Source organism: Acomys russatus, chromosome 10 (genome assembly GCF_903995435.1).
Source record: "Acomys russatus chromosome 10, mAcoRus1.1, whole genome shotgun sequence".
Classification (NCBI taxonomy): Eukaryota; Metazoa; Chordata; class Mammalia; order Rodentia; family Muridae; genus Acomys; species Acomys russatus.
Window position 1 is genome coordinate 50,541,386 of NC_067146.1, and position 27,847 is coordinate 50,569,232.

Consider the following 27,847-nt stretch of genomic DNA (forward strand, 5'->3'; position numbering starts at 1 on the left):
ACCAAAAGAACCTAGAATCTTCAGAGCAGTATCATATGGTAATAGAAAAGCTCCAATTGTTGTGAGGTCACAGTCGCTCCTAACACTAATTTAGCACGCATCTGTAAGCTCTCAACACCACGTTTGTTTATAGCAAAAAGCTAAAAAACTGAGGTACTAAATATAGCAAAGAGCTACACACCCAGGCCACGTGGGCCGCACAGACATTTAGGCAGTCAGTTAAGTGTACCGACTTGTCTGGGTGCCTGTCTGCCAACCAACCTGTCTGTGCTGAGGATTAAAGTCAGGGCCTCATGCGTGGGAAACACAGGGGTTCTACCACCACCGACAGTTTAACTGAAAACAAGGAATAACACCTTTTAAAATTCACAGGGTTGAGAACAGAGGCAGGAGACAAAGTCGCGTGTGACTGAGACAGTGTCTGAGACCAGAAGGCGCCTCTTTGGCATATGGCAAAGCAAACAAAGAAGTGGCTGTAGCTTGCACGTTTCTATCTGAATTCCTCAGAGGGGCGTGTGGTAAGGCAGAGTCACCTTTAAGCCACTGTACAACATGAGCCTCGAGGGCAATATAGTAAACAAACTGTGCATTTTCAATATGGTAACGGGGAAATGGATGCTTATCAGATTTTTTTTTCATGTATCATTTAAAAAGGGTCAAAATTCTTGTGACTATGTGCAAGAGACAATTATAAGATACATTAAAATGTGAGGAATAATTACTTTTCTTCAGCAGGCGTCCTAAGGGTATAATGACTAGCTGAAGTAAATCTTAGAATGTCACTTATTTGCAAAATGCAGCCAAGTAGTTGGGTAATAATTCACAGAACTCATAAAGACTTAAAAGATGGCTGCCTTAATGGAGTTTTTTTCCCTGTTACTTATTAAGATCGCCTTAATAATTCATGTATGACAATATCTTTAATGAGCAACAAAACTTCACGTATCTCATTCAAGCTTGGCAGCTCTACTCGCAGTTCCTGTAGTCTCCTGCCTCTAAGCCAGCAACTGTAGAGCACCTGAAGACTGTGAGAGGCAGAAACCCCTCCATTATGATAATCCAAGAAAAGTTAAGTTCTAGATGAGCAGTTGGAGGATTTAGTCACTCTTCATTTGTAGGGAGGCAACAGGACAATAAAGAGCCCAAACTATAACTCCTCCCATACTCTGTGACTGAAGGTCGCTTTGATTGGTTCTCTGTTAACAGCAGCAGACAATCAGGTTTCCTGGCAGGGCACGGGCGCGCCAATCACGTCTCTAAAGCTTTCACTGTGCTTGGCATCCTCTTTAGATGGTGAAGGAATCTTAGAACACCACTGCCCTGGGGAAAGCCAATTCTCCACTTTCCTCATGCAGGAGTGTAAATGCACTTCTCTCAAGCCAAGCCTTGCCCATTGGTGTACTAGATGAAGTACTTACAGATTTTTTCACAGAAGACATTTCTCCAGGTGATAAATTTGAAAGTAACATTCAAAATAAAATTGGAAAAGCAGAGGGTAATGTTAGGAAACATTTGTTTGCTATATCCATTTATTATGAAACCTCTAACCATTGTATTAACAGTGGTTTAAATGGCAGGAAAAGAGATTCCATTTAAATCTATTTTGTATCCAATGGTCCTGTCTTAAATGGTTGGTTTTTGGCATTTCTAAATTAAGTTGGAGAAGCTGTTACATCGCAGTTGGTGCTTTCTTGTATAAGCCATTATTAAAAAAAATCATTAGCATTAAAAGTCAAGAAAATCCTGAATTTACAGAATAACAGAACAACTTTATAAAACCCGACTCGCATGCTTCTTATTAGGTTAACCTTAGTTTATGTAAAAGGAAGTAACAAATCCTCATGCATCTCACTTAAGCATCTGCTAAACCTGACATTCCAAAGCCGATCCCATTGGGGAGATACAAGCGGAAGCAGCAATACCTGGTGTAAGGGGGGAGGGGCAGAGTGATTCTGGTCCACTTGTTGAACGTATCTGACACCAGGATCCGCTGCAGGTGATAGCGGCTACACTCAACATTGGTAGGCAAGCAGTCTCTCACCAGTGGGTGCCACGATAGCCCAAGATCCACTGAGTATTCCAGTTCGATAGCTGAAACAGGAAGTTGTTTTCTCAATATAATCACAGTAACCTGCTGTGTACACACAGGGTTTAAATGTAATGAAATAGTTTAACTTTCCTCCAGTGTTTGTTTCTGACTTTGAAATAGTTCCCAGTTTTATTTTTCCCTCTGTACATTATCTATCTGCTGTCTGTCTGTCTATCTATCCATGATCTATCTATCTATCTATCTATCTATCTATCTATCTATCTATCTATCTATCTATCTGGAAGTAGGATCTCTCATACAGTTCTGACTGTCCTGGAACTCACTATGTAGACCAGGCTGGCCTTGAACTTACAGAGATCTGAGTGCTGGGATGAAAGACATGAGCCACAATGCCTGTCCATTATTGATAATTTTAATACACAATACTGAACTACAACTCCTTTTAAGGAGACATGATGAAATGAAATAAAGGTAGTTTTCCTGAATCACTCGTTATGGTGGGAATCTTTTATAAAAATTACAACACAGTCATTAGAGTCTCATACCCTGCCCTGAGTATAAGGACAGCAGTGCACGGTATAGTTTACGCAATGGACTTCAGTCCTGGCCACTCGTTACCCTGCCTCATCCCTCCTCTCCCACTGAAACCCTTCATATCAAGTCCCACTCTTAATTATATGTCTTTTTTTGTCAATAATATAGTTAATGATTTGTTTTTAAATAGTAAAAAAAATTGAGCAGTAGTTTCAAAATTTGAAAGACAGAATGACTTTTATTTGTGTGTATGTTTGTGAGTTTGGATGAGTGCCCACAGAGGCCAAAAGAGGGCATCTGACTAGAGGCACAGGCCGGTGTGGGTCACCCAGAGTGGGTGCTGGGAACCAAGCCCCAGTCCTCTCTAAGAACAGCAAGTGCTCTTAACCACTAAGCCGTCTTTCCAGCTCCAGTCTTTCAAATTTTGACCGTCCTACAAAAATTCTGGCCAAGTAAGTCAAATTTTCTCTTATTATAAATGGCACTCCTTAGAAATCACACGATCTCTTTGTCTTATATATTATGCTCTACTATGTAAAGGAATATACGGAGGAGGAACCAGAACCATAAAGAGATACCTGAAAGCCATGGAATTTGTGTGAATGCAAGCAGTCAGACTGTGGGTCTACAGAAAGCTATTTCTTTCTTTTCTTTTTTCTTCCACCTCTCCCCATCTTCGCTGCTTTTTTTTTTTTTTTTGCTAATTAAGTGAGTAATTTTATTGAGTGTTTTTTACAGATAACCTTCCTTTTCTCCTCTCTCCCATCCCCCCCATGAGTCTCTCAGTCCATTCTTTTGAATGTCATCCCCCACCTGCTCAGCCCCAGTGGGACTGACTGGTACCCCCTGCCCCCCCACACACCCCCCGCCCCAGCACTGTGCCAAAATCCCAGACTGGTTTCCAGGAGCCCTGAGTACCCTTGGCCACCACCAGCACCACCTGGGCTGCTACACTGACGTTGTCACTGCTCTTTTTTATTTTTTAAAATTTATTCTTCTCTTGTATATTACATCCTGACCACAGTTTCTCCTCCCTCCTCTCCTCCAAGCCCCACCCCCTCTCATCTCCCCCAGATCCACTCTTCCCCCATTCCTCTCTCTCTCTCTCTCTCTCTCTCTCTCTCTCTTTTTTCTGGCTGCTGAATGCTTCGTAAATGCCTCAGTTTCCACTTCCCCTATGAATTGCTTTCTTGAAGTAAAGGCTTTCAGTCTTCGCAGCACACTGAACCCGGCTCTCTGATTCTTTTATTTGGAGGATGCTTTTCCAGGCCTCCTATTTGTTTTCACTCTGACTCCTTTCTAAGTAGGAAAGCTTTGTGCACTCTTCCAGATGTCTTTCTGGCCTCTTATTCCACATGTACATCCTAAGGCTGCAACTATATCTACCAGCTGTATGTCTCAAAATGGATTTGACCCATCAGGCCAGCGCTTGCTGAGCCAGGCACTGCACAGGATGCTAGAAACACCTCGAAGAACAATCTAAACAGGTTCTCCTCTTTCTGGTGGGTGGGGGTCGGGGGGTGGGGGTGGGGAAACAGGAAACTCTGTCATAAGAAATAGGAAAAACACACCACTTCCTCCAATAAACAAACATATTCTCTTAACCACTAAACTTTATCAGTGGTGATATTTTGACACTAGTTCTCTAGGTTTAAAAGTTAGACGCCATTTCCAAAAGCTGCCTTCTCTGTCGCTTTTCCCTTCTGTGCTGAGTCGGCTACGCAGTCCTGGTAGCTCCTGCTTTTTGATTGTTTTCATTGTCTCGTATTTCCTTCATCCTTTCTACCTCCCTTCACTGCCCTCCCCCACGCCTCCATCAGCGATCACTGCTGTGTACCTTATATACTAGGATTGCTTTCGACGTGCTTTCTCAGCGCTAAACTCCCCTAAAACACATCATGGTTCCTGTGATGGCCAGCTTTCATTGCCAACCCTAGAATCAGCTGGTAAAAAAAAGTCTCCATGAGGAATTGTCTGCAATAGGTTGGCGTTGGGGATTATCTTAATCGGTTGATAGTGGAAGAACAAGACAAATGTGGGCAGTGCCATCCCCTAGGCAGGGCCTTTGATTACACAAGAGTGGGGAAATAGAAAGCAACCGATCAAGTGAGCACATTTGCATTCCTGTCTCTAAGCTCTGAACTATAGCTGTGAGGCAATTAGCTATTTGATGTTCCTGCTTTGACTCTCACACATTATAACCCAGAACTGAAAGACGAAATGAACCCCTTTCTCTGCTAAGTTGATTTTTGTCAGTGTATCTTATCACACCAATAGGAATGAAGCTCGGATGATACCCCACCAATAGGAATGAAGCTCGGATGATACCCCACCAATAGGAATGAAGCTCGGATGATACCCCACCAATAGGAATGAAGCTCGGATGATACCCCTCTTTACTTGCAGTCTCTTATCTGTGACCTTGTCAAGCTTAAGTTTCAGCGTCTGACCTGTGGCAGAATCACACGCTACTGGCTTAGGAGGGCCAGTCTAGTTCTGGCGTTGCTGGGTCAACCATGGGATGGGTCCCCTGGTTATTTTCTTTTCTTCTTTTTAAAAAAGTATATTTTATTAATTTATTCATATTACATCTAAATTGTTATCCCATCCCTTGTATCCTCCCATTCTTCCCTCCCTCCCATTTTCCCCTTATTCCCCTCCCCTATGACTGTTCCTGAGGGGGATTACCTCCCCCTGTATATGCTCATAGGGTATCAAGTCTCTTCTTGGTAGCCTGCTATCCTTCCTCTGAGTGCCACCAGGCCTCCCCATCCAGGGGACATGGTCAAATATTGGGCACCAGAGTTCGTGTGACCCCACTCTCCACTCAGCTGTGGAGAATGTTCTGTCTAGCCCTGGTTGTTTTCATTGACTCATGAAGTTACTGAAGGGTTAGGTCTCTGGAATACCAATATTTCTGTCTTGTGGGCAAATATGCTTCATTCTCCTATAGCTTTCCTGTGGCCAGGGGAGCCTTCTTTACTTAATCTACTGGCCCAGTATGTGATGTCCTATCTATCTATCTATCTATCTATCTATCTATCTATCTATCTATCTATCAATCATCTATCTATCTATCATCTTTCTATCTCCCTCTCTATCACTTATCTATCTCTCTATCATTTATCTATCTATCTATTATCTATCTATCTATCTATCTATCTATCTATCTATCTATCTATCTATCTACCTATCTGTCCATCCTTAAAATCCACTCCAGCCATAAAGATCTAGTGGAGACTTAGCTCTTTGTCAGAGGTCCTCTAGCTCCTCGGATGGGACCAGCATTCATCATCATCTCTCTCCTCTGAGTTTGTGTTACATCTTACATCAGTTCCATTCCATAGGACGCTGTCCTTCTTGAGAACAGAATGTACCTACTCAATACAGAGGATGCACTTTCTGCTTGTGCATCTTTTCTTTTCACACATTTCACCCCAGACCGACTAGCATCAACTCACTGTGGTTGAGGTTTAAAGACTACTTCTGGGATTCTTTCTAACGAAATCCTATTCAAGATATTCAAAATCACAGGAATATGGAAATCTTTTTACATTGAAACTTGAAAGTAGCCACGCCCCTCACACCCCACTCCCTCAGGCCTAAGAATAAGGACCTGTAGCGTCTTAGAAGTGTCCTGTCCAGTGGCACAGCACTGGGTTCCTCAGTAATCCAGAGGACATCCAGGTAAAGGGGCAAACCCAAACAGTGACGGCGGTTTGTATCTTCTCCTGATCCCATGACAGGCATGTGCTCCCACACACAATTTTATATGGTGCTGGGGAGTGAACTCAGGGCTGTATGTAAGCCAGGCATGCAGTCTTCCAAGTAAACTATGTCCCTAGTGGAAAGAAGTTTCTGAGACTCAATCTATCCACAACTCTTTCAGAAACATCCTTTGTTCATAACATGATGTGAGGAAGATTAAACAGCTTCAAGAATATCTCAAGATCTTAAAAATGTACTGTGATCATTTGGGTACTGAACACTATGACGTGTGTGTGTGTGTGTGTGTGTGTGTGTGTGTGTGTGTTCATATATGAATGTGTGTGTTTCTATATATGTATGAAAACTGGAGGAGGCAGACACTGAGTGTTTTCCCTAATTACTTCTCGGGGACTGTCACTGAGCTTGGAGCTTGCTGATTCATCTAACTGGCTGGCCAGTGAGCTCCGGGGATCTGCCTGTCTCTGTCTTCCCAGTGTAGAACCACAGCACTGTGCAGCCATGCTTGGCCTTTTATGTGGGTGCCAGGAAGCTGAACTCAGCTCACCACGCTTGCTCAGTAAGCATTTTACCACGTCATCCTCCTAAGCCCTGGGCAGCCCGGGACACCCAGGCTTCTGTCCCTCTGTCTGGAGGTGGAACACTTACCATAGCAAGAATCTGTGACTGAGCAGGAGGCAGCAAAATCTATCTGTAGGAATGAGTCCTCATTCACAGCGATGTCTGTGGTGACCACATAACGGGTGCTGGCCTTCTCAATGAAGACCAGGGCATCGCCCGTGGACCCACACACAGGCATCTTGGTGCCTCCCGGGTGAAGCAGCCACTTCCTGCTGTCCAGGGTTGAGAAATCATCTTCTAAGACTGTGTTACCAGAGATATTTCCTCCAATAAGAATCTGAAATGCATTTTTAAAACACCCCAAATTTGGGTTTTTAACATGCAGAAAAGTTCAGTTGTTTCTGTTTTGTTTGTTTTGGTCTGTCAGCCGTCTCAGAACTGGTGCTATGCAGCTAGCATAATGCTAGGGAGCTTTCAAAATGCTCTCGTTTCTGTGGTCTGCTTGCCCATCTGGCAAGGAGCTACAGAAAACAAATCAAAGGATTGACAAAACCATTCACAGCCATTTGTGGGCCAAACTGTGCCGTTGGAAAGCACATGTCCCCAAGCTGGGAGAGCAAAATTTGGCTTGCTCGTGATTATTTTCCATGTAAAATTTCTATTTCAGGACAGTCAGGCCCTGAGGCATTTCAGCTGCAATTCTTTGCATGAACTCTACCGTTTGTGAACAGGTTCTCTGAGTTCTGTTTGATACACTGTATTATGTATGGAGATCCTTTACGGGCCCTCCAGAAAGATGCTGAGGGAGATTTATTTATTTATTTTGCATCAAAGGCTGGAAAAGAGGATTTGAGAAGAACTGCATGTGGCATCCATGCTAATTTGCATGCTTTCCTTTTTGGAGAATTATAACCTTGTATCACGCTTGATAAAGCCCCTCTATCCGTATGGCAGCATCCTCTGAGCTTGACCTAGGCCTTCTGTTGTGCCATTTATTTTTACGGGCTTAGGCAACTGAGGGAATAGAGAATGAAAGGTAGCTAAACACCATATCTAATCCAGCCGTGTGCCCTTGGGCAAGTCATCCAACTGTCTGTCTGGCCTTCTACCAGGATGGGAGTTGGGCTAACAGGCCTTCTAAACTCATAAAAGTCAAAGTAGGTAATTCTGAGGAGACTGACCTGGTCGATCACCCAGGGGCTATAGAAGTGCCCATTTTCAGATGGCTGCCACCAGCGGAGGCGTGTAGAACCAGAACGGGCTTTCAGGGGCATTTCCAGGGCAATGTACCTGCCCACATTGCTGGAGTTGCTGAAAAGGAACTCCTGAAGAAGGCTCCAGGAGAGGCCACCATTGAGGGAATACTGTAGAAGCACTGGCTGGCTCCTGGGGTCTGGAACACCTTTACCACAGCCCAGTCTCATGAAGAACTGCACAAATCTGACACCAGAAGACTTTACTGTAGCCTTTGACTTCAAAGAGAAATCCGCATCGTTAACAGAAAGCATGCACCCAGGGCAGTATGGGGGCAACGGGTGGCTTTAATAAACACGGCGATTTAATGAGCATCCAAAACAATTACTTCAAAGCTTCATTTTCCGTTCTAATGTGAATGGGAGTTAAATGTAAAGTGTGAAAAATAGCAATTCTGGCTCATATTTGTATCTTGAATCTCTCTTCCAAGGAGTCTGAGGAAAGTGAGTGTCACTGCATCCCTTGGCTACTTTATAAGATGGAGAGAGCCAAAGGCCGTTCAAGCGTGAGAGGGTATTGTTTGTCTAGCGAAGACAATGGGATTCTAGTCCCCAGCGTTTGGAACTAGAAGACCATACAGAATACAGGTGCCACACTACTGGCAAAGTTACTCACTCTTGTTGTACCAGTAGTTTTTTTTATAGGTCTTACATCCCTGGTTTTAAGGATGTGGACACATTTACATGCAGCAGCCGTAGCTCCTCTTTTCAAAAGACCAGGCTACTTTTGGAAGAGGTGTGGTGAGCCTGGGCCTCTTTTCTGTCTCTTGTGCCAGGGCAAGGGGAGGCTGAGTGAGGGTTGTGCTGGTGATGGGCTGTGCCAGGCTCTGACTGTTGCTGGGTCTGGGTATAGATGATACTGGGCCACTGAGAACCGTGGCGCCCGGCCAGTGGCAGCTTTCCTAGCTGGCAGGGAGGTGGAGAGAGTGGCAGCAAGCAGCTGGCGTGCCAATGAAAACTGGCTCCCATGTTCTCTTTGGCAGGCAAGCCGCTGGTGCCTGGGCTGGCCACTGTTCTAACTGGTAAAGCAGAATGAATTCCATGTCAAATCCAACATATATACTCAGTAAATATAACAGGGCTGATAATAGATGTTACCAGTATCATTACACAGAGCCATTTATTCCTCACCATTCTCCCAACCCCTATTTGTATCATGGCTCTGAGAACACTGAGCTCTCACACTGAACGTTTTAAGGTCAATATATGCAAATCCCACCCAGCATGCGCCTGGATAAGCTATATAATGCAGCTTTTAATGTTTGATTTGTGAAAATGTGCATTGTTAGTGCCTAGTGATGTTTACACAAATAGAACAGTATTTATTGCGGAAAAACTAGGCACATTATCTACTTGTAAGGGAAAGATGTTTACGTTAGTTTAGTGATAATACGAGCATCAAATTACTGCTTAGAAAAATTACATCAGAATTACTTATTTCAAAAACGCAATCACTTCTAAATTAGAGAACTTGGCTGCGATTGAAGATTCTGACATAAAGAATATCAAATTAAGTTTATGTGTCTTAGAATGGGATAGAACAAAATTTTGCTTCCAGTAACTATACAATTATTTTAGATAGAATTGTATTTTCTGTGAATTACGGTATTTATAACGAATAACGGAGAGATTCAGGTGGAAGATGGAATATTCAGATAGAGTCTTAAGTACTGTGAGATGTTTTAAAACTGGAAACATGATTCCCTTGTTCATTTAAAAATAGGTCAGGGCTGCATTTTACACATGTTAAACTATATTCTATATTTTGCTGCCAAGGTTTGGGCTCATCAAGTGATCAAGGGCTATACATTGTGACAGGACATAATCCCCTGAGCCGGTTTAAAATTGTGGTTTTTCTGAGTGACTCTGTTCAATTTAGAAAATGACTTATGTGCCAGCAAAGTGTTGTGCAGTTGCTTATGAGGACTAAGGACCACACTCCGAATATTCTCAACTAAATTTGCTAATGGAGATAAAATTAATCATGAATAACGTGACAGTGCATTACACTTCAACTGAGCTGGTCTTACTAAGATGATATAATAAATGTACACGCCTTCTCTAGAGTTTAAGCGCTAATGACTTAGTAGAAGGCAGATAAAAAGATATATTATTTTCTGAAGTTTGAGTAAATTGAAAATTGTCATTTTCTAGCCACAAGATGATAAAACGACACACCAGGTTCTGTCTGTTTAGGTGTTTCACATCTGATGTCGGTACCAAGCCAATGCCTGTATGGAACTAGAAATTATGTGATCTGTGTCTTGTTGGGGGCTTAGGGCAGAGAGACGTGTAACGCCAGCATGGAGGGTGTTGCCCCTGGGAGCATCCTACTTCTGCTGTAGGTCCACAAGGGAATGCTACAATTACCTAGCATGGGATAAGTCCAGGTCCCGCGTTACCAGCATGCGCAGGCCATCTTCATTGAAGAAGAGGTTGTTCCCACTGGAGAGGATCCCACACTTCCGAGACGGCTTCCCACCACTCATTAGCAAGAACCGGTCAGACTCCAGTTGACCTGGGCAAGTGGAAAGTGTGGTTTACCTGTGACCGTAACTGCACTTGTATTACATTGTCAAAGACATTTCGGTGAAGGTGTGTCCTGTAGTTTTAAAATGTGAAGCCATAAACATTAACGGGCATTGTGAGATAAAAGAACTCTTTATAATATGAACATCCTCATAGTTTTTAGCCTCAACTGATACAGAGGTTCGCATGCCAGAGAGGGCCTTTTCCCAAGTATCTATGGTTCAGGCAGGCAAACTCCACATCAAAGGAAAACACTGGTTAGTCAGGAAGTGAATGAGGCCAGAAGAAAAGGAGACTGGGAGGGTGTGTGCTGCTCTCCCCCAGTGTCTTTACCATGTCCTTTCTCATGCAAGGCAGTGTTAAGGAGGAATAAGACAGTATCTTTTAAAAATGGATTTTTTTAATCACAGAAATTTCAATATAATTTAATAGTTGCTGTTAAATGTCTCTCAAAGTCAATTCTTAAATTTACTCAGATATGAATCTTAGACTTAGTTTCTTTTTCACTACGTTAAAATATTTGGGTGTTTCATTCCGATTTCTTTTATTTATTGTATTTTTCCAAGGTTCATATACATTGTAGCAAAAATCAATAGTTCAAAAGTTTTATGGCAGTGTAGTGTTTCATTGTATGTTTGCACCTAAATATAGTTTTAAAATGTATTTTAAAAGCATAATAATACAATTATTATTATTATTTTAAAAAACAAATAATTAAAAGTCTTATAGAAAATGGAGGAAAGCAAAATCTTTTGGTCTGATTCCATTAACAGAGATAGCTTCTGTATTCGTCCACCATATAAAAATCTTTAATCTAAGCTTTGGTAACAGTGCATCTGTGATTCAGATGCTCCCCCAAATCATTGGTATATAATACGCATTTTTCTCTGTTGCAACATTATCATTATATGTAGTGATGCCAAATTCTAAATATGAAACAAAGGAGTGGGGGAAAAAAAGAGAGGATGTCTGAACAGTTGGTGGAAACTAAGATTTCTGAAACAGTGTCCCTGAGAGCCGAGATTATCCTTTAGACATGTTCCCTCAATTGTTACCTATCAGCAACTGCATGAAGTATAAAGTGGTGAAAATGAACAGCATGTGCCTGTGCAAGGCCGGAGCATGCCCATCGGGACCAAGTCCCAGCGTCAAGAAGCAAGTTGGCCATGAAGTCTCCTCTAGCCAAGGAGCTACTGGCAATGGTCAGCTGTTAAGAGAGGGACAGACAGGCTTCTCTTGGAGCGCAGCCTAATCAGACCATGCCCCAGTGGAAGGCCCTGAGAATATTTGGGCAGCACGAACTTCAAGGGGAACAAAAAGGACAGAACTGGGTGAGAAGGGCAGTGGGTGGAAGAGAGAGGGTGAATATGCTCAAAACACATACAGAATTCCCGGCAAGCTAATAAAAAATTTAAAGTTAAATATTTTAAGGTTAAATATAGTTAATTAATTAAAAATTGTTTTATTCTTCTTATAGATTCTTAATGGCATAACTTATTCCATCAATAGTAGTATCAGGATATTAGAGAACTAAACCATATATTGAAAAATAAAATAATAAATTTTACAAGAAAGCGATGGAAATAAACCTTTAATTTCTCAATTAAAGTCTTAGCCTTTCCCATTAACCACTATCTCAAAAGTGTAACCTTATAAACTTCAGAGAGAAATGGACTTTTATGTGTTAGCAGTTGTAAAATAACTGTTAGAATGTGCATGAGTGGCTAATTCTCCAACACAGATTGTGCTTACATGTAAATCCTTCCAAACACCACACAGAGAAGATTACCTTCAAAATCGTCTTTCAGGAAATCAGGGTTTTTGGTGCTTATTTTGCAGGTTGGGCCAGAGTAGCCTGGGTCACATATACATTTGGTTCCGTTGGTGCAGCTCCCATGTCCGTTGCACATCTCTTCACACTGGGGACCGATGTAGACATTGTCAATGGCCCATGTGACTGGCTGAGAGCCAGCAGGATAAAATCCCTGGTACCAACGGAAGCGCACAGACCTGGAAAACAAGGTACAGGAGTCTCAAAGTTATTCCATAGAACAACACGTCTTTAGAGTTAGCACATTTGCTCCATAAACAATGGAAGTAAAGTGACTGTTTATGTATCAACTCAAGGAGAAGAAAGCAGGACTTAGAAAAGAAAATAGAAATAATACGACTTGCTATTTCAGGAAAATTCCATTATTATTATTATTATTATTATTATTATTATTATTATTATTATTATTATTATTATTAACAGTAGGATTACTGTTCCTTGTAGAAACTTCAGAATTTTTACCAGTTATTGAAAATTGTACCCAAATCTTCCTATACTTCCAACACGGGCCATCTTGTTGAAGATTTCTCTACTGTCAACACTCTGCAATAACTAATCTCTTTAAAAACTGATGTAAAACCCACGAAACATAAAATCAACAAGAAGCCACTTAAAATGCACAATTCTGTGACATTATGCCCCAACAGTGTCGCCTCCCTTTATCTAGTTCCAAGGCATTTCGTCACCCTGAGAGGAAACTGCAGCCCTTCTACACTGACTGTTCCTTGGCAACCAGCAACATCCTTTCTGTCTCTGTGGATTTAGCTTTCCTGAGCATGCCATGGCAATGAAACCAGGCAACATATGGTTTGTGCTCAGCCACAGTCATTCAGTATTAGTGTTTTCAAGGTCCATTCACTTGTAGCAAGTGTCAGACTTTGCTTCCTCTTAACGCTCCGCCATGGGGGATTTATGGGCTTTATTCATTCATTGGTTTGGTTGTTTCCACCTTTTGGCTACTGAGAACAGTGCTGCTGTGGACATGAGGAGCAGCACAAGCTTTTGCTCTGGATGGAATGGTAGTGGAATTGCTGGGTTGCAGGGTCCTGCTTGTCCACAGTTCTAATGGCATTTCCTGTAGTACAGTACTGCAGCTGGAACCACAGAAGACATGCCTATTTCTTCTGTTAGCAGAAAGCTTGTTGAAGCTAATGTCTATGCTGCCTTTTACACCTTTTTCACGGCACCCAGTATTGTGTGTGTGTGTGTTTTAACACAGTAGTTTCTCAGTAAAATTTAAGAAAAAAGTAAGAAAATCAGATTTGTTTTCAGATTGCAGCCTCTCATGCCCTTAAAAAAAAAAAAATAAAAAATAAAAAAGCAGATATGCCAGGGTTATTCGTTCACACTTACAGTCTCAGCACCTGAGGCAGAGACAGAGGACTCCCATGAGTTTGAGGCCAGCTGGATACACAGACAGTTCTAGGCCTGCATGGAGCCTGGATTTTTTTTTTTTTTTTTTTTTTAATATATAAAACTAACCAACCAAGCACTGCACCCACCTCTTCAATCCCACAATTGACCACCATCACTAAAATTAGCAAGTGAATTATCTCATCATGTTACTGGTGACAATAACTCCACCGGAACTAATCTATATATTTAACTAGAAGTCCAGAAATAACATGTATACTTAAAACATGTACAAAACTCAGCTCAAAGGAGGTGAGATACTGGGACAAGCATTAGATAGGTCACAGGCACTTATTTTTGTGGCCCATGAGTTTATTACTTTTCTAGTTTTCACATATGCCAAATTCTGAATAGTTTTGAATTTGAGAAATGGAAATTAGAAGTTAAACACTAGGGTTGGGAATGGGTCGAGAGAAGGGAGTTCCTTAAGCAGAGACTATCAGGGAGTAAGGCAGGTGGAGTCATGTTCTCATATACGGTTTCATTGTTTACATCCAGACCCCTAAGTATACTAAGCTGCCCCCAAAATGCCAATTGATAATGAAAGCAGGCTCTCCTATACTTCTCAGAGTTTAGTCTCTGCAAAGGCACTTCTTACCTTTTGAACTTTCAGACTGCTGAGCTGAGGGAAATGGCTGCAGTTTTCCTTTGAACAAAAGCCTACATGGATTTTGTTTGAACTTATTTATTCAAATGTTCTGAATACAAATGAACCACCTTGCTTGGGTGGTTATTAGTGTTCACCCGCCTTGGCACAGAAACCGCAAGGGCTATGACAAATGGGCTTGGAGCCTGGTTTTGCTGTGCTTCCCTTCGGCTGAAATCTTATTTTGAAAAATTCTACCTGCCATCCTCCGTGTGAATGTCAGTACCTGCTCTCAAGCCAGCACTGCTCAAAGGGTCTGGTTTTCTGGTTTATTTGTTTATTTGTTTAAATACACTTAGAATCTCATGGAGCACACCACGCTGTCTCTATGCAATAGGGCCTTTGGTTGACTCATGAAACTATATAAAACAAAAACAATTAGGACATTTTCAAGACGAAAAAGACTCTACACTGAAACGACACAAGGTGATGTGAAGAAAACTAGGTGGAAATTCAATAGTCAACATGTATGTTTTGAATGTAAACAGTATTTAGGGAATGTAGAAACTGTCAGTTTGAGAGTAGGGACATGGGAGGGGCTGGAGGGAGTAGAAGGAAGGGCAAGTGATACATTTATATTTTAATTAAAATATAAAAAAAGTAAGAACCTGGCACTGGAAAACAAAATACATTCAATTGTATATACCCATGCCCATGTGTGTAACCAGTGTCTATTAAATCACAGAAAAGATCTCTCTCTCTCTCTCTCTCTCTCTCTCTCTCTCTCTCTCTCTTACACACACACACACACACACACACACACACACACTTTAGCAATCAGCATTTGTGCTGTTGGTATGTCCCATGTTGAATACAGAGCATGGAATGGTTCATTGAGTTGGAGAAAATTTCACTTTTGCCTTCCAGCAATTCATGCTTGTGTGGCTTTAAAAAAAGGGACTGATTTTTTTCCCCCTTGAAACAAGGATGAGGCAACATTCTGAAGACAAAGTTTTCACTCCACAGAAATGGCTGAAAACAGTTTGGGTTGACAGAATTCTGAGTGTTGGCATGGCTCCTAACCAACTTATTTGCTTTCCATAGACATAAAGTGACATGGAGTACAAGCGTCATGCCAGTCTCAATTCTGTACATTATTAATTTTTTTCAAAAATGGATTTCCTCCAGTGGGTGAAGTAGAGATATCTGTATTTCCCTTGCTTGCGTTCCCAAGATATGCGGCTGTGCTTTGCACGTGAGTGTGGCACAGAGTCTGAACGCCAGTGAGGCGTGGCCTGCGCTTGGTCCTCTTGGTGTGGGCAGCCTTCCTCTGCCTTTCACTCACAGATCTCTCCACTAAGTTCATGTACTTCAGTAAGACTATTTGCACTGGGAAACCAGAAGCATGTGTTAGGCACCACATAACCACAGCTACAGCCTGTATTCGAGTCCTTTCTTATCTAGGAAGTCAGAGAAAACCCGAGTCCCACTGAAGAGGAGGCCAGGCACTTCTCAGTATCACCATGATGGAGTTGAGGGACTGTTTTGGTCAAAAGCATCTGTATCACTTAGCTTCAGTGGCTATAAAAATATGACATGAACAGCATACCTTATAAACAATGGCATTTATCTTTTTAACACTATAGAAGCTGAAGGTCCAAAGGAGCCGGCACAGGGTCTGCTAAAGCCTTGCTCTCCAGCTCGTAACAGGTGCCCTCTAGCCGAGCCGTGCCTTCACATGGTGTGAGAGACAAAGCAGCTTTCCGGGGCCTCCCTTAGGAGGGCTGCTCTCCCATGTATGACCTAATGACCTCTTCCAAGGTCATATTTCCTTATGCTGTGACCTTAAGGGTTAGGATGCCACCATATGAATTTTGGGGTGACACAGCCAAACTTTAAGAGAGCCTAAGCAGCTGATCGCAGGCTTTTCCCAGGCCAAGTCTGTCCAGGAGTTGTCTCTGGACTTTTGGCCATAAACGATTAATTCATATTTTCTTTTTAGGAGATTTGGAATCACGAGTCTTGGAACAAGAACCGTGATTTATTTGATGTTGACGGCAGGTTAAGAAAACTCCCTAGCACCGTTTCAAAAAAAATTCTTCCATGTTCAAAATGAAGACTCATTTCAGATGGACCGGTCCCCTAGCGCTCATTGGGGACATATTGCCCCGCCTATTTCAGCTCTGCTAGCCAATGGGAGCTCAGCATCTAGCTAGGTAGCGCTCCACAGAATCCTGTCATCTCAGATACTCTCTTTGCCCCTTCAGAGCGCAGAGGTCGCCCTCTGGAGTGATACTTGTAGGTGAAGAAAACCTCGAGTGTCTGTAGGTATACTGCCTACAAGTGACACAGCCAACGACATAAAGTATATAAGCTCATAACAATCAAATTATGAAAGCTGCTCTGGCGAGGTGATGAGGGATGGATGGGTTAACCCTCCAAGATGATGCCAACTTTTGAAAATGCACTTCTATGCTTTTGGCAAAGTACCAATTACTAGTTTTGCTAACAGACAGGAGAGTTCTAATTCTTTCCAGTGGCACATGGGGGTTAAACGTCGATTTCCACCTCGAAGATGAGACAGCAGTACTTTCTTCTTTGTGATATACATGGAAAGAATGAATGGTATTCTAAAACAGTGTTCTCAACTTATGGGCCGGGACCCTTCCACAGGGGTCACCTAAGACCACTGGAAACCACTAAGATATTTACATTACAATCCACAACAGTACTAAAATAACAGTTATCAAATAGCAACTAAAGTAATTTTATGGCTGGGGGTCACCACAACCTGAGGAACTGTAGTAAAGGGTTGCAGCGTTAGGATGGGTGAGATTCACAGGGCTGGCTGCTTCGTCCTCTCTCTGTTCCCTTCCTTATGTTAGAAGCTTTATTTTTTGAAACCATATTATTTCCTCTCCATGAGAGTTAAAGTCCTTTATCTCCAAATAGTTTTTCAACAGGAGAGACAAGTATAATGTTACAAGAATGCTGAGAGAGGTTGAAAAAGTAAAAATGCCCAAGGAGGGAAAAGTGCTAATGCCTTTTAATGAGACGCCAGGAACTGGCTGTAGGCTTCCAGCTTCCATTCATGCCCACAGGGATGTGTATGAATGCACTGCATTTTTTACTGTATTTATAGTGTGAGGTCAGAGCCCATGGGAAGAGGGTCAAAATTATGAAAAAAAAAAACCCCCACATTTTCTCACTTCCTTTTGATTTGTTAAAGATGTATAGAGAAACGCATTTCAAGGTATGCAATCCACAGCACCTTCACTCTTGAGTCTATCCTCAAACCATGCACAAGTACATTATCTCTTCCCCCGTCCCACCGCCTGCTCTAAATATCTGCGGATCTGTCTCAAGTGAGAATGGAAAAGAAATGCAAAGTGGAACTCTCTTCCTGAGAGTGGCAAGCGACAGACAACGGGCAGGTCATCACATGCGAAGCAAACGCAGCAGCTCGAGCAAGCAAGCGCGTAGGCAGATCCTCACCCGCAAAGGTGCAGCTTCCCGAAGTGCACAACCTCCCTCCTCCAGCCCTGGGTGGTCCCTGCATAGTACGTGCTGCTCGGGTGGTGCTCAGTGGAGCATAAGGAGCTGACGTGGCTGCCGCTGTGGTAGCACAGGGGGAGCAGCAGGTGCCAGGTGGCTCCGAAGTCCCGTGAAAATTCCAGTCTGACCGGATCAGCAGAGGAGCTGTCAGTGGAGCATCCAACGTTGATCTTGGGATGAAAGAAAAAAAAAAAACGTGACACAGATTATTGCAGAGCAACAAGCCCTGACACTGGCTGTATTTCCTGGAGCCCATTTAATCCCTGGGAAGCATCTTACTGAAATATCTAACTTTGGAAGGTCTGTTTTCCCTTAGTGACATCATGTTACCTTTAAATTACAGTTTCTTCATAGGGAGCCTAAAAGGGCCTCAAAAACAAAACAAAGCAAAACAACAACAATGAAACAAAAACAAAAAAACAAAACAAAACCCATTTCCCCCATATTATAAGAAACAGAAAATGAACAAGGGAAAGGTTGAGACAATTCCGATTTTATCTTTGCCCCCCTTTTTTATCGTCAAGCTGAGAATATTATAATGAAAAGCGTGTTTTCTCAATCCTGTTAGCTCCCTTAGCAGTCTAGTAAGTAGCAACACCTAGTTTCTTTCTTATGATACCTTATAAGTAATTCCAAAAGCTTTGAACTTGAAGAGTCTTCAACACACATTCAATATAAAAACAAACCAGAATATAATCATTACGGTTTTTTTTCCCTGACACCAGGAAAGATTTTCAAAAATTGTAACTTTAAAATGGGAAGAGTTTTGAAATAGTATATGCGGTAAAATGACAATTACAGTTAAGAAAACCAATGTTCACTTCTTTAGTGAGGCATGTATTATTTTTAATTAATTAATTAATTCACTTTACATCCCAATCGTAGCCCCCTCCATCCTCTCCTCTTGGTACCACCCTCCCTCCCTCTTCCCCATCTTTCTCCCATATTCCTCAGAAAAGGGGAGCACCTACCCACCCACCCTCCTGAGCTCATCAAGTCACATTAGATCTGAGCACTCCTCTTCCCCTGTGGCCTAGGGAGGCAGCTACGCCAGGGAGGAGTGATCAAAAAGCAGGCAACCGAGTCTGTGTCTGAGACAGTTCCACTCTTCTTACTAAGTGCATGTATTCTTGTATACACAGGTTCGTGGTGTGTGGTAAGGAACCTAAAATCTACTTTGTAACCTCTGTTATGTCACACAGTCTCTTAAAACTCTAACCCACATATTGGACACTGGATATGTAGATTGTTTGTTCAATCTAATGGAAAGTTTATAATCTATGACCTTCCCTTTCCCTCCCTTCTTTCCTTCCCCCTCCCTCCCTTTCATCTCTCCTGATAAGCACCACTGCTAAATGCATGTGGCTTTCTGTGCCAGATCTCCTCCTTCCAATGTGGATGAACGTTTTCTTACTATCAGCTATTATAGTCACTGATTGTTTACTATCCTGTGATAGGGAGCAGAAGGGAACGACACAAAGAAGGGCCACGCGATTGGACCCTCCACCTTCTAATGAATAAATCACTGGGGCCTGATGAACTGTTCAGCCACAGGCACTAATTTCTACCTTGAATCCTAAAAGAGACAAGAGCACTACTTTTTCTTAGCATTTAAGCCATAAAATCAGAAGCTATAACAAAATTAGATATGAGAATAGTGTCACTCGGTGCCTAGAACGCTGGAACAACAAACTTTGATTCTGTTGACTTTACTCAAGCGCTTTAAATATGTAAGTGCTTTCATTATGAATTTGTTTCCTTGACAAATATAAGGAATGCATCAAATGTCAATTACACACAGTAAGTACATCTAAGATTGTAAAAATAGTGTGATATTACTTTATATGTAAAATTTAGAGCGGCACGATGAACATTCTATGAGTCTGCCGGTATAGTATAGACTATAGTTAGATTGACCTAGGTCCTAACTTTATATAAGAACTGTGAAAATAACAAGCCCACAACATCATCCTTTTACATTTTTATAATTTTAAAGTAATTAATTTCAACACTTATTATAGTAGGTGGGAGGGGACTATGTCACAAGCAGCTCTGTTTCTGAAGCAAACATTAGTATGATAAATTGTTCTGGTAATAAAAGTGAGTTGGGGTACCCAAACCTTTTATGACCTTATGCAAAAATCAGGAAATCACAGCAAAGACTTGCTTCTTCCTGCAGAGGCTTTGTTACTATAAACCTTAACGTATTTCTGGTAGAAGAGGTCAGTACCTCAAACTGGATGACGGTGTTCTCATTGACATCCAGGTCACGAGTGGTGATGGAGTGCTCCCCAACTTCATTAGAAACAAACACCATGGCCGAATCTTCCTCACTGGTCAGCAAGAGACAAATCGTTTAGGCAAAAAATCCTCCTGATTTGTCTGAAGCAATGGTTTTTCCTTTAGCTTTTCAACCAGATACTTACGGAGCTCCCTTTGAAGAATATGGGCAGTAAAGGCCGATATTACCGCCTGGATAGAAAAACCAGTTGTCTTCTTTGGGCCCAAAGTCGAAGGTGTCCAGGAGCATTGTGGGATTGTTCAGGTTATTCCCATCAATAATGAAGTCATCGACAATCCAGATTTCTTCTTTCTTACCTGAGACAGTTTTGGAGAAATCAAATTTTGCCCAAGATGAAAATCCAATTTGTTCACGGAAAGAAAGCAAATGGCAGGGAAAAATTCAGCGGCAACAGTTTCGACATATGCTTTTCAGACAAAACTCACAAGCCGCATGGCAGCACATTCACAGTGACCAAAGTGCGAAGAAAATATGCTCGCAGCCGTATTGAACGGCACAGCACAGAACAGCCGCTCTAGTCTCAGGAAGGTGAGACGAGCAGCTTGTGATTGCAAGCTGTCCCTCCAGTCGGAGTAGTGCCGTGGACCATTCTCCCACAGTGTGGTGGACGGGGGAACCTGTAAAACTTCTGCTTGCGAGGATGGCAGCCAGTGGTTTAGAACCGAGGTACACTATCTGGTCAAGGAGTGGACCACGGCTTTTAAAATCAACCGCGGTATCAGTGCTGTGAGGTATAGTACTATGTTTCTTTTCTTAATGCTCTTGTAAGTCAGGCTCTGACTCTGACTCAGGTCAAATGTTTAAGGAAATGTTATATTGTGGATGGGAAGGGCATGATTGAGACTGCTTTTGCAAAGCACTGTTGGAACTGAACTTGAAGAAGGGACATAATGCCATGCGGTAAGGGTTCATCTCAACTGTCAACTTGAAAGATCTAGAATCACATGGGAGGCTGTCCTCTGGGCATGCCTGTAGGGAACCATGTCAATTAGGTTGTGTGGGACCACCCACTCACTATGGTGGGTGCCATTGCCCATGTGGGAATTCTGGCCTGTCTAACAGGAGAAAGTCAGTCTGCTTGACTGTGAGTGCCTTGTGACCATCTGGCTCAATCCCCTGCGCCCTGCCCCCCAAATGTTACTCTCAGTTCTTGTAATATATAAAAGCAGATTTGTGATGATAACCTACTTCTTTAAATGAAACTACCTGCCCCTGTCTCTTTCCACTCCTGTCATGACCTGCCCCTGTCTCTTTCCACTCCTGTCATGGCCCTAATTCTAGTAGCTTTCTTTAATTTTCTTAGTATGAAAGTGTTTAATGAACACAATAAAAAAGTAAGCATTTTAGCTTGATACACCATGGGTCTCATCATCTTCTGAATTTTAAGACTGAGTGTATTTCTCTTTCAGAGTTTTGTTCGACCCATATATAAGATCCATGCATATAAAATATCAGGTAAAATATATAGAGTATATTTTAATAATATATACATCTTATATAATTTCATATGTATTTTATATCATCTAGATATGAATACATTTAAGCAAAAATCTACCATGATTTTATCTATCTTACAACATGTTAGAATTTTATTGTTTACCTGTTATAAAAGAAATATTCAGGTTAAATTTTAGGGATAGAAATGTAGTTTTCATACCTGTTTCTGTTACTTCTGCTTAATATGGCCAATTGTATTTAATTATATAGTTGGATGAGTGTTTGGAAAAGTCTGGTCTTTTAGATTCAACACGAGTGAAACTATAAGAAGTAATCAGGGTTAGAAATTTGAAGCATCTTCTGTAACTGTGAAATGCTGTTAAATGCTACATTCGTTTGGTGAATTATTGAAGCAGGTGAAGGTGATGATCTGTCAGCTTGGTCTAAGTTCCTTTCACTTCCTCTCTATATGCTGTTTTACTAATGAAATGCCATGGGGAGGAATGGTACATCCTAAATGAGCTAAACAAAACAGAGTTGCTATTGGTGAGTAACTAATGGTAATGACAGATCATTAAAAAACAAAAACAAAAGTGAAAAACAAAACAAAACAAAACAAACCAAAACCAAAACCACTCAAGTTCTGTGGCTTACACTTGTAGTCCTAGCAACCGGGAGCCTGGCCATGATGACTTAAATTAAAAACTGTTCTGAGCTACATAGTGAGTTCTGGGCCAGCCTGGGAGTAGAGGGGGCAGGTGTCTCAATGGCAAACTAGTGAACTGTGACAAAGTGACAAATGTCACAAAGTTGAATCATCACTGAGGGTGGTCCAGAGGGAGGCATGTAAAATGGGAGTGGTATGCACAGCTAGTGCGCCTCTCAGGCAATCTTTCCTCATGACAGAGGAACAAGAACATTAACACGCGGCCGTGAGTTCTGATCAAAGCAAAGCACATACATTTTTTTTTTTTTTTTTTTTTTTTTACCATTGTTATAAGGTTGCCAGAGTCTGAACCGTGTGGCATTGGTTTGGGCACTGTGTGGCAAGGGCACATTCATGAACAGTATGCTGGTCGATTGAGGGAAGTAGAACTCATCCATCAGATGCCAGGTGATCCCTCCATTGACGGAGAACTGTAACAGGATGGAGTGAGACCTCTCTGGGGTACCTAGGGAGAAGCAGGGCAGGTATAAAGTATGTTGGGAGGAGGACGCAGCCTGCTCTGAGCTCCCTCTATGGGCTTCCTGCTTCGGACGCTTCCGTGACAATGGAATGTAGTTGTAGGTAGAGCTTTTTATACGAACATATTTAGAAAGTAACCAAATGTAGAATCCTTTCTCCTCAAGATCTGTGTATGACACACATGAACACGTGTGCCTTCTCTCTCTCTCTCTCTCTCTGTCTGTCTGTCTCTCTCTATATCTAGGAGACACCAAATTAAAAGTTATTCATTCTGCTGACATCAGTTTTTGCGAAGGTTGAAACACGTAAATCAAGGGAGTATAAATAAGGATCACTTGAAATTGTCTTGTGTCCACAGTGACGTTATTTTTAAAGAAAATTACTTAATCAGATATGAAAAGTCAGAGAGACCAAGTAGTATTTTGAGAGAATCCATAACTGTAAAAATAAAACCCAAATATTCATAGATTGATACTTTTTAAACTTAAAATTCAGATGGCTAGCATGCAGCGGTGGAGGGATCCGAGGACATGATGGTAAGTTTGCCAACTAGAGCGGCAGCCACATCTGTGTTAAACAGTTTAAAACAGCAGCCACCTAACTGCTGTGGTGCGAGAAGGAGCTTGTATGGAAGACCACATGTGAACAGTAAAACTCAAGGGCTCTAGCAGGGCTACCTCTTTATGGAGGACAGATTGTGCATAGGACAATTTCTTCTCTCTCTCTCTCTCTCTCCCTTCCTTCCTTTCTTCCCTCCCTCCTTCCCGCCTTCCTTTCTTTGTTTCTTTTTTTGGAGAAAAAGGATGAATACCACAGGAATATCTTACCTTTTGCTAAAAATCTGAGTGAAAACTGGACATACATAGTATTGGTGCAATCCAGATCTCTGGAAATAAGCATTCTTAGTCCCTCCTGAAAACAAAGACAAAGAAACCTTACTTCATTGGCAGAATCACTTAGATTTTATATGTTTACCTTGCATCAATTAGCCAAGTGACAGCTACTTAGAGGTAATGACAGTCATGTATGACGAGCAGTGACATTTTGTCTAGCTTAAAGGTGAGAGGGAGAGCTCTCCTCTTAATGGCCTTCATTTTCTGTGTTGAAGAAATATAATTTTATTGTCCCACTTCTAATTCATACTTTTCTGTGGCTCTTATTAAAAGGGGTGCAAATATGACAGCACTGTCCACTGCTGGTGTTTTAAAAATCATCTCCTTTGATCACAGCGTGTTGGAGAAGAAGGAAGGAGAAGAAAGGTGAAACGTGTGAGTGCTTCTGCTGGAGGCCAAGAACTAAGAGCTAACTCGTCCAGTGCTCCAGGCAGTTTTGGGAACTCACTGCTGCTTTGTCTGCTCTGCCAGCCCCAGGAGGTTTTCACTCAGGCTGACACAACGCCCCAGTTGGGCAAGTTAAATAAGGCAGAACGAAGGCAGGTCCCCATGCCTAGACTGCAACCACTCATGCAAAGAAACCACGCGACAAGGGGAACGATCCCATTAGCTTTAGTAATTTTTTTCTGCTAAATAAATACTTCTGGTTGCCTGATGGACATCTCAGGTCGTTTGCTCACATACACAGAAGATTGCGGTGACAGCAGCAAACCACATCTCACCACGCAAAGACCCCAAGGTCCAAACAGGCTTTCGGTTTCTCAGCTGAGCCTGCTGAGTGCAGCGACTTTCCTGTAGTCTTGTGGCTCTGATATACCAAGTGACTTCCTAATTATGGACTAGCAAAGGCCAAATGCTGCATTCGCTAGGGAAAGTAAAAAGTTTTCTCTACTTCATGTCTATTACAGACAGCTGTCACTAATACCTGCAATAACAAACATGTACCGAGTGCTTATAACATGTGGCTGCTGGGGTTTAACAAGCACTTTACTGACTAAGTACTCCTAAGAGAAAGATATTCTTATGTTGCAAATGACCTACAGAGGGGGTGGGAGAGAGAGAGAGAGAGAGAGAGAGAGAGAGAGAGAGAGAGAGAGAGAGAGAGAGAGAGAATAGTGTTTGCCTACTAATTGCATTTTGAATTTAGACTCTAAGAGGTATTTGGGTAGTACAATGGAAACATCAACTCATTTATTCCCACGTCTTCATATATCATAATTGTAACCTTCTGGGATTGAAAGTAGTTATGAAAGGCCATGTACCAATAAATTTTGCTTGTCTTTCATGCCTAACAATTCATGGCCATGGCGCAGTGCTTACTCAGTGCTTGACCTTTATGTCTTGCTTGGCGTGTTTCCTCTCTCCCTTCAGCATCTGCACCCATAATGCCATGAGGACTTTCCTAGCTCAGGGTCCCATAGAGACTGGGGTTATGTGTAAAAGCAACTTCTATTTGCCTGATGTACTTGTCATCTCAAAGACTTACTGCTTCCATCTGCTAACCCAGGCTTAGTCCTAGAAGCTTCCAGACTCCTTACAATCTAATCTAGACCTAGATTTTCAGCCTCTGAGATTGCTGAATAAGCTCACCCCTTCCAGCTCTTTCTAAACTCTGGTTGGCTGGTTCAATTCAGCTGCTCTGACTCAAACTCCTCTCCAAGTCGACTGATTCAAACTGGCTTCCCTCAGCTTTTGACTTAATTGCTCTGCTTGGCCTCAAACTAACATTGTCTGAACAGTTCTGTAACACTGTCTCAGTAAAACTAACAAACACTCTCTTTCTCTCTCTCCCTCTCATAGCTTCTTTTTCCTCTCTCTCTTCTTGTGAGAGTTGGGAATAATCTCTTTTGTCAAATCTTCCTCTGATTCATCACTTTGTCTGCCCCTCAATTAGATGTCACTTTCAAACATGTGTACTTCATTCTACAATTTAACTTTACCTTCATTGTTTGGGATTAAAGGTGTATACTAAAGGTGTGTCTGTATTCTAGCCACAGGGATTAAAGGTATGTACTAAGGGTAGGTATGTTTGTATTCCAGCCACGGAGGTTAAAGGTGTGTTCTAAGGGCATGTCTGTATTCCAGGCAGATAAGCCATATTGCTGAATTAAAATCCCTCTACAGTTGTGAGCAAAAGTGGCATCCTCAGACAGCTCAGAGATTACACTAATAGATATCCTTTGGTTACACCAAGATAAAGGATTATTACTTTCCCCCTTGGCTATGGGATGTATGATACTGGTCCCAAGGAAAAGCTCAGCCACTGTACAAGTTCCTAGGAGACTGTGTGCATGATTTGTAGTCTTAAAGGCTCTGTCTTGGGTGCTGGCAATGCTTGGCTCTAGCTCAGTACTTGATGCTGCTTTGTATGAGGTGAACTGTCAACCATCATTGCTTCACAGATTGGGCTTATACAAATATGTTTCTCTTTCATTCTTTCACCGGGTTCAGGGACCCATCTGTACCAAAAATGAATATTCTTTTGTATCCAACAAACAGTTTACATAGTGGGGAGTATTCCTGAATCTGTCCCATTAAGAGACGACTGTTTCTTCTCTTTATGAAAGAATGCCTTTGTAGGTCAAACTGCCAACATCCCGCAGAGCTGGTGGATATTACACGTATGACATAATGCTTGGCTGCTGTTGCTAAAGGGGAAACACAGAGCCCACGCACCTTTCTTACCTAGAAGGCTTAAGGACTAGGTTAATTCTGTAGCTTGAGAAGTTATTGGGCAAAGACATTTGAAGCATGAACAGTGGCAGGGCTTTCGTTCTTTGGCTCTGTCAGCTGCTTGGACAGGGGCAAGTCACTTGGAGGTAACAGGCCCAATGTCCTTAGATAAGGCAGATCCCTCTGCACCAGGGATTTCCTTCGCAAATGTGCTACTCTGTGTCTCTGGTCCATCAGCACTCATGGGGACTCTCTCAGGCCAGGAGGTGTAGCTCTCTACTCATGCAAAAATTGAGAGGAATTTGGATTCCAGTAAGTATTAGCACCTATTAGCTATAACTGAAAAAGTTCCAAGGTGTCTAATTTTCTTAGTGCTTGGTAGGAGCCATTACGGTTATATAGAAACCCATGCAGACTTTTGTCAAGGATTTCATTTGCACACCTAGATTAGTCAATTTCTCCTTGCTGAGACGGATGGGATGTGGCATGGGTTCACACGTGGAGAAGTGCCAGCTGAGCTGCTGCTTAACAGCTCTCTAACCAGACATCTAGGGTAGAATTTGAAAGTGCATTCACAATGTCTGAGAGTGCCAGTTAACAGGACTCAACCACTGTGATTTCCTAAAGCCACCTTTAAGCATAGAATTGGCTACTAGCAGGAAGCAGTTTTTAAAAAAGGAAGAAAGGGAAAGATTTCATAAAATCAATACTATAAGATTAAAGTACAGGAATATGAAATGCTCCCTTCCAGTAACCAAATTCTTAAAATTATATACATATGGATTCTTGTATAATTCCAGTAGGAAGCAAGAAAAGTCCCTCCAGAGCAGAGGGAAAATGTTATGTGCAAACAACATTAGACACAGCAAGACCTTACCTCAGAGACAGGAAGGAAGTGGGGAGGGGAGAGAGAGAGGGGGAAAAAAAGAAAAAGGAAAAAAGGATGCACTAACTAGAAGGAAAAGAGTGTGCAGGAGAAGACAGCAACGGTGTGAAACAACAGACGACGAAGAGGCCCGAAATGCACGTGTGTGGTGCAGTGGCCCAGGGGACATAAGAGGAGCGCAGAGAAGCTGAGCTCACCCCTTTAAAGATCAGAGATGTTCCAGATTTGATGGTTTCGCCGTTCAGGTTGCCCCTCTCTGCACCATACACCTCAGGCCAAAGGTCAGGATGTAAGTTCCCATTGAAGTCATCTTTCAGGATGGAGGGGAGAGGAACAACAGGGACACAGAAGGGTCCACCGAAACCCCGGTCACACCTACCAAGAAAACAAGGGGAGGAAAAAAAAACCATAAAGCATCATTTGTTACTACGT

General features: G+C 42.1%; 1 protein-coding gene across 1 annotated transcript in view; it reads right to left on the minus strand.

The window, feature by feature from the left end:
• Positions 1 to 27,847, minus strand: part of Reln (reelin) — a 448,260-nt gene that overhangs the window by 53,021 nt on the left and 367,392 nt on the right. The window contains exons 36-46 of the mRNA XM_051152119.1: positions 27,613 to 27,790; positions 23,791 to 23,875; positions 22,767 to 22,949; positions 20,465 to 20,636; positions 20,269 to 20,371; positions 17,979 to 18,208; positions 12,443 to 12,663; positions 10,495 to 10,642; positions 8,053 to 8,311; positions 6,959 to 7,208; positions 1,923 to 2,091 (exon numbers count right to left, since the gene is read on the minus strand). Coding sequence (XP_051008076.1) covers positions 1,923 to 2,091; positions 6,959 to 7,208; positions 8,053 to 8,311; positions 10,495 to 10,642; positions 12,443 to 12,663; positions 17,979 to 18,208; positions 20,269 to 20,371; positions 20,465 to 20,636; positions 22,767 to 22,949; positions 23,791 to 23,875; positions 27,613 to 27,790 — 1,998 coding nt within the window. The remainder of the gene's footprint in view (positions 1 to 1,922; positions 2,092 to 6,958; positions 7,209 to 8,052; positions 8,312 to 10,494; positions 10,643 to 12,442; positions 12,664 to 17,978; positions 18,209 to 20,268; positions 20,372 to 20,464; positions 20,637 to 22,766; positions 22,950 to 23,790; positions 23,876 to 27,612; positions 27,791 to 27,847) is intronic.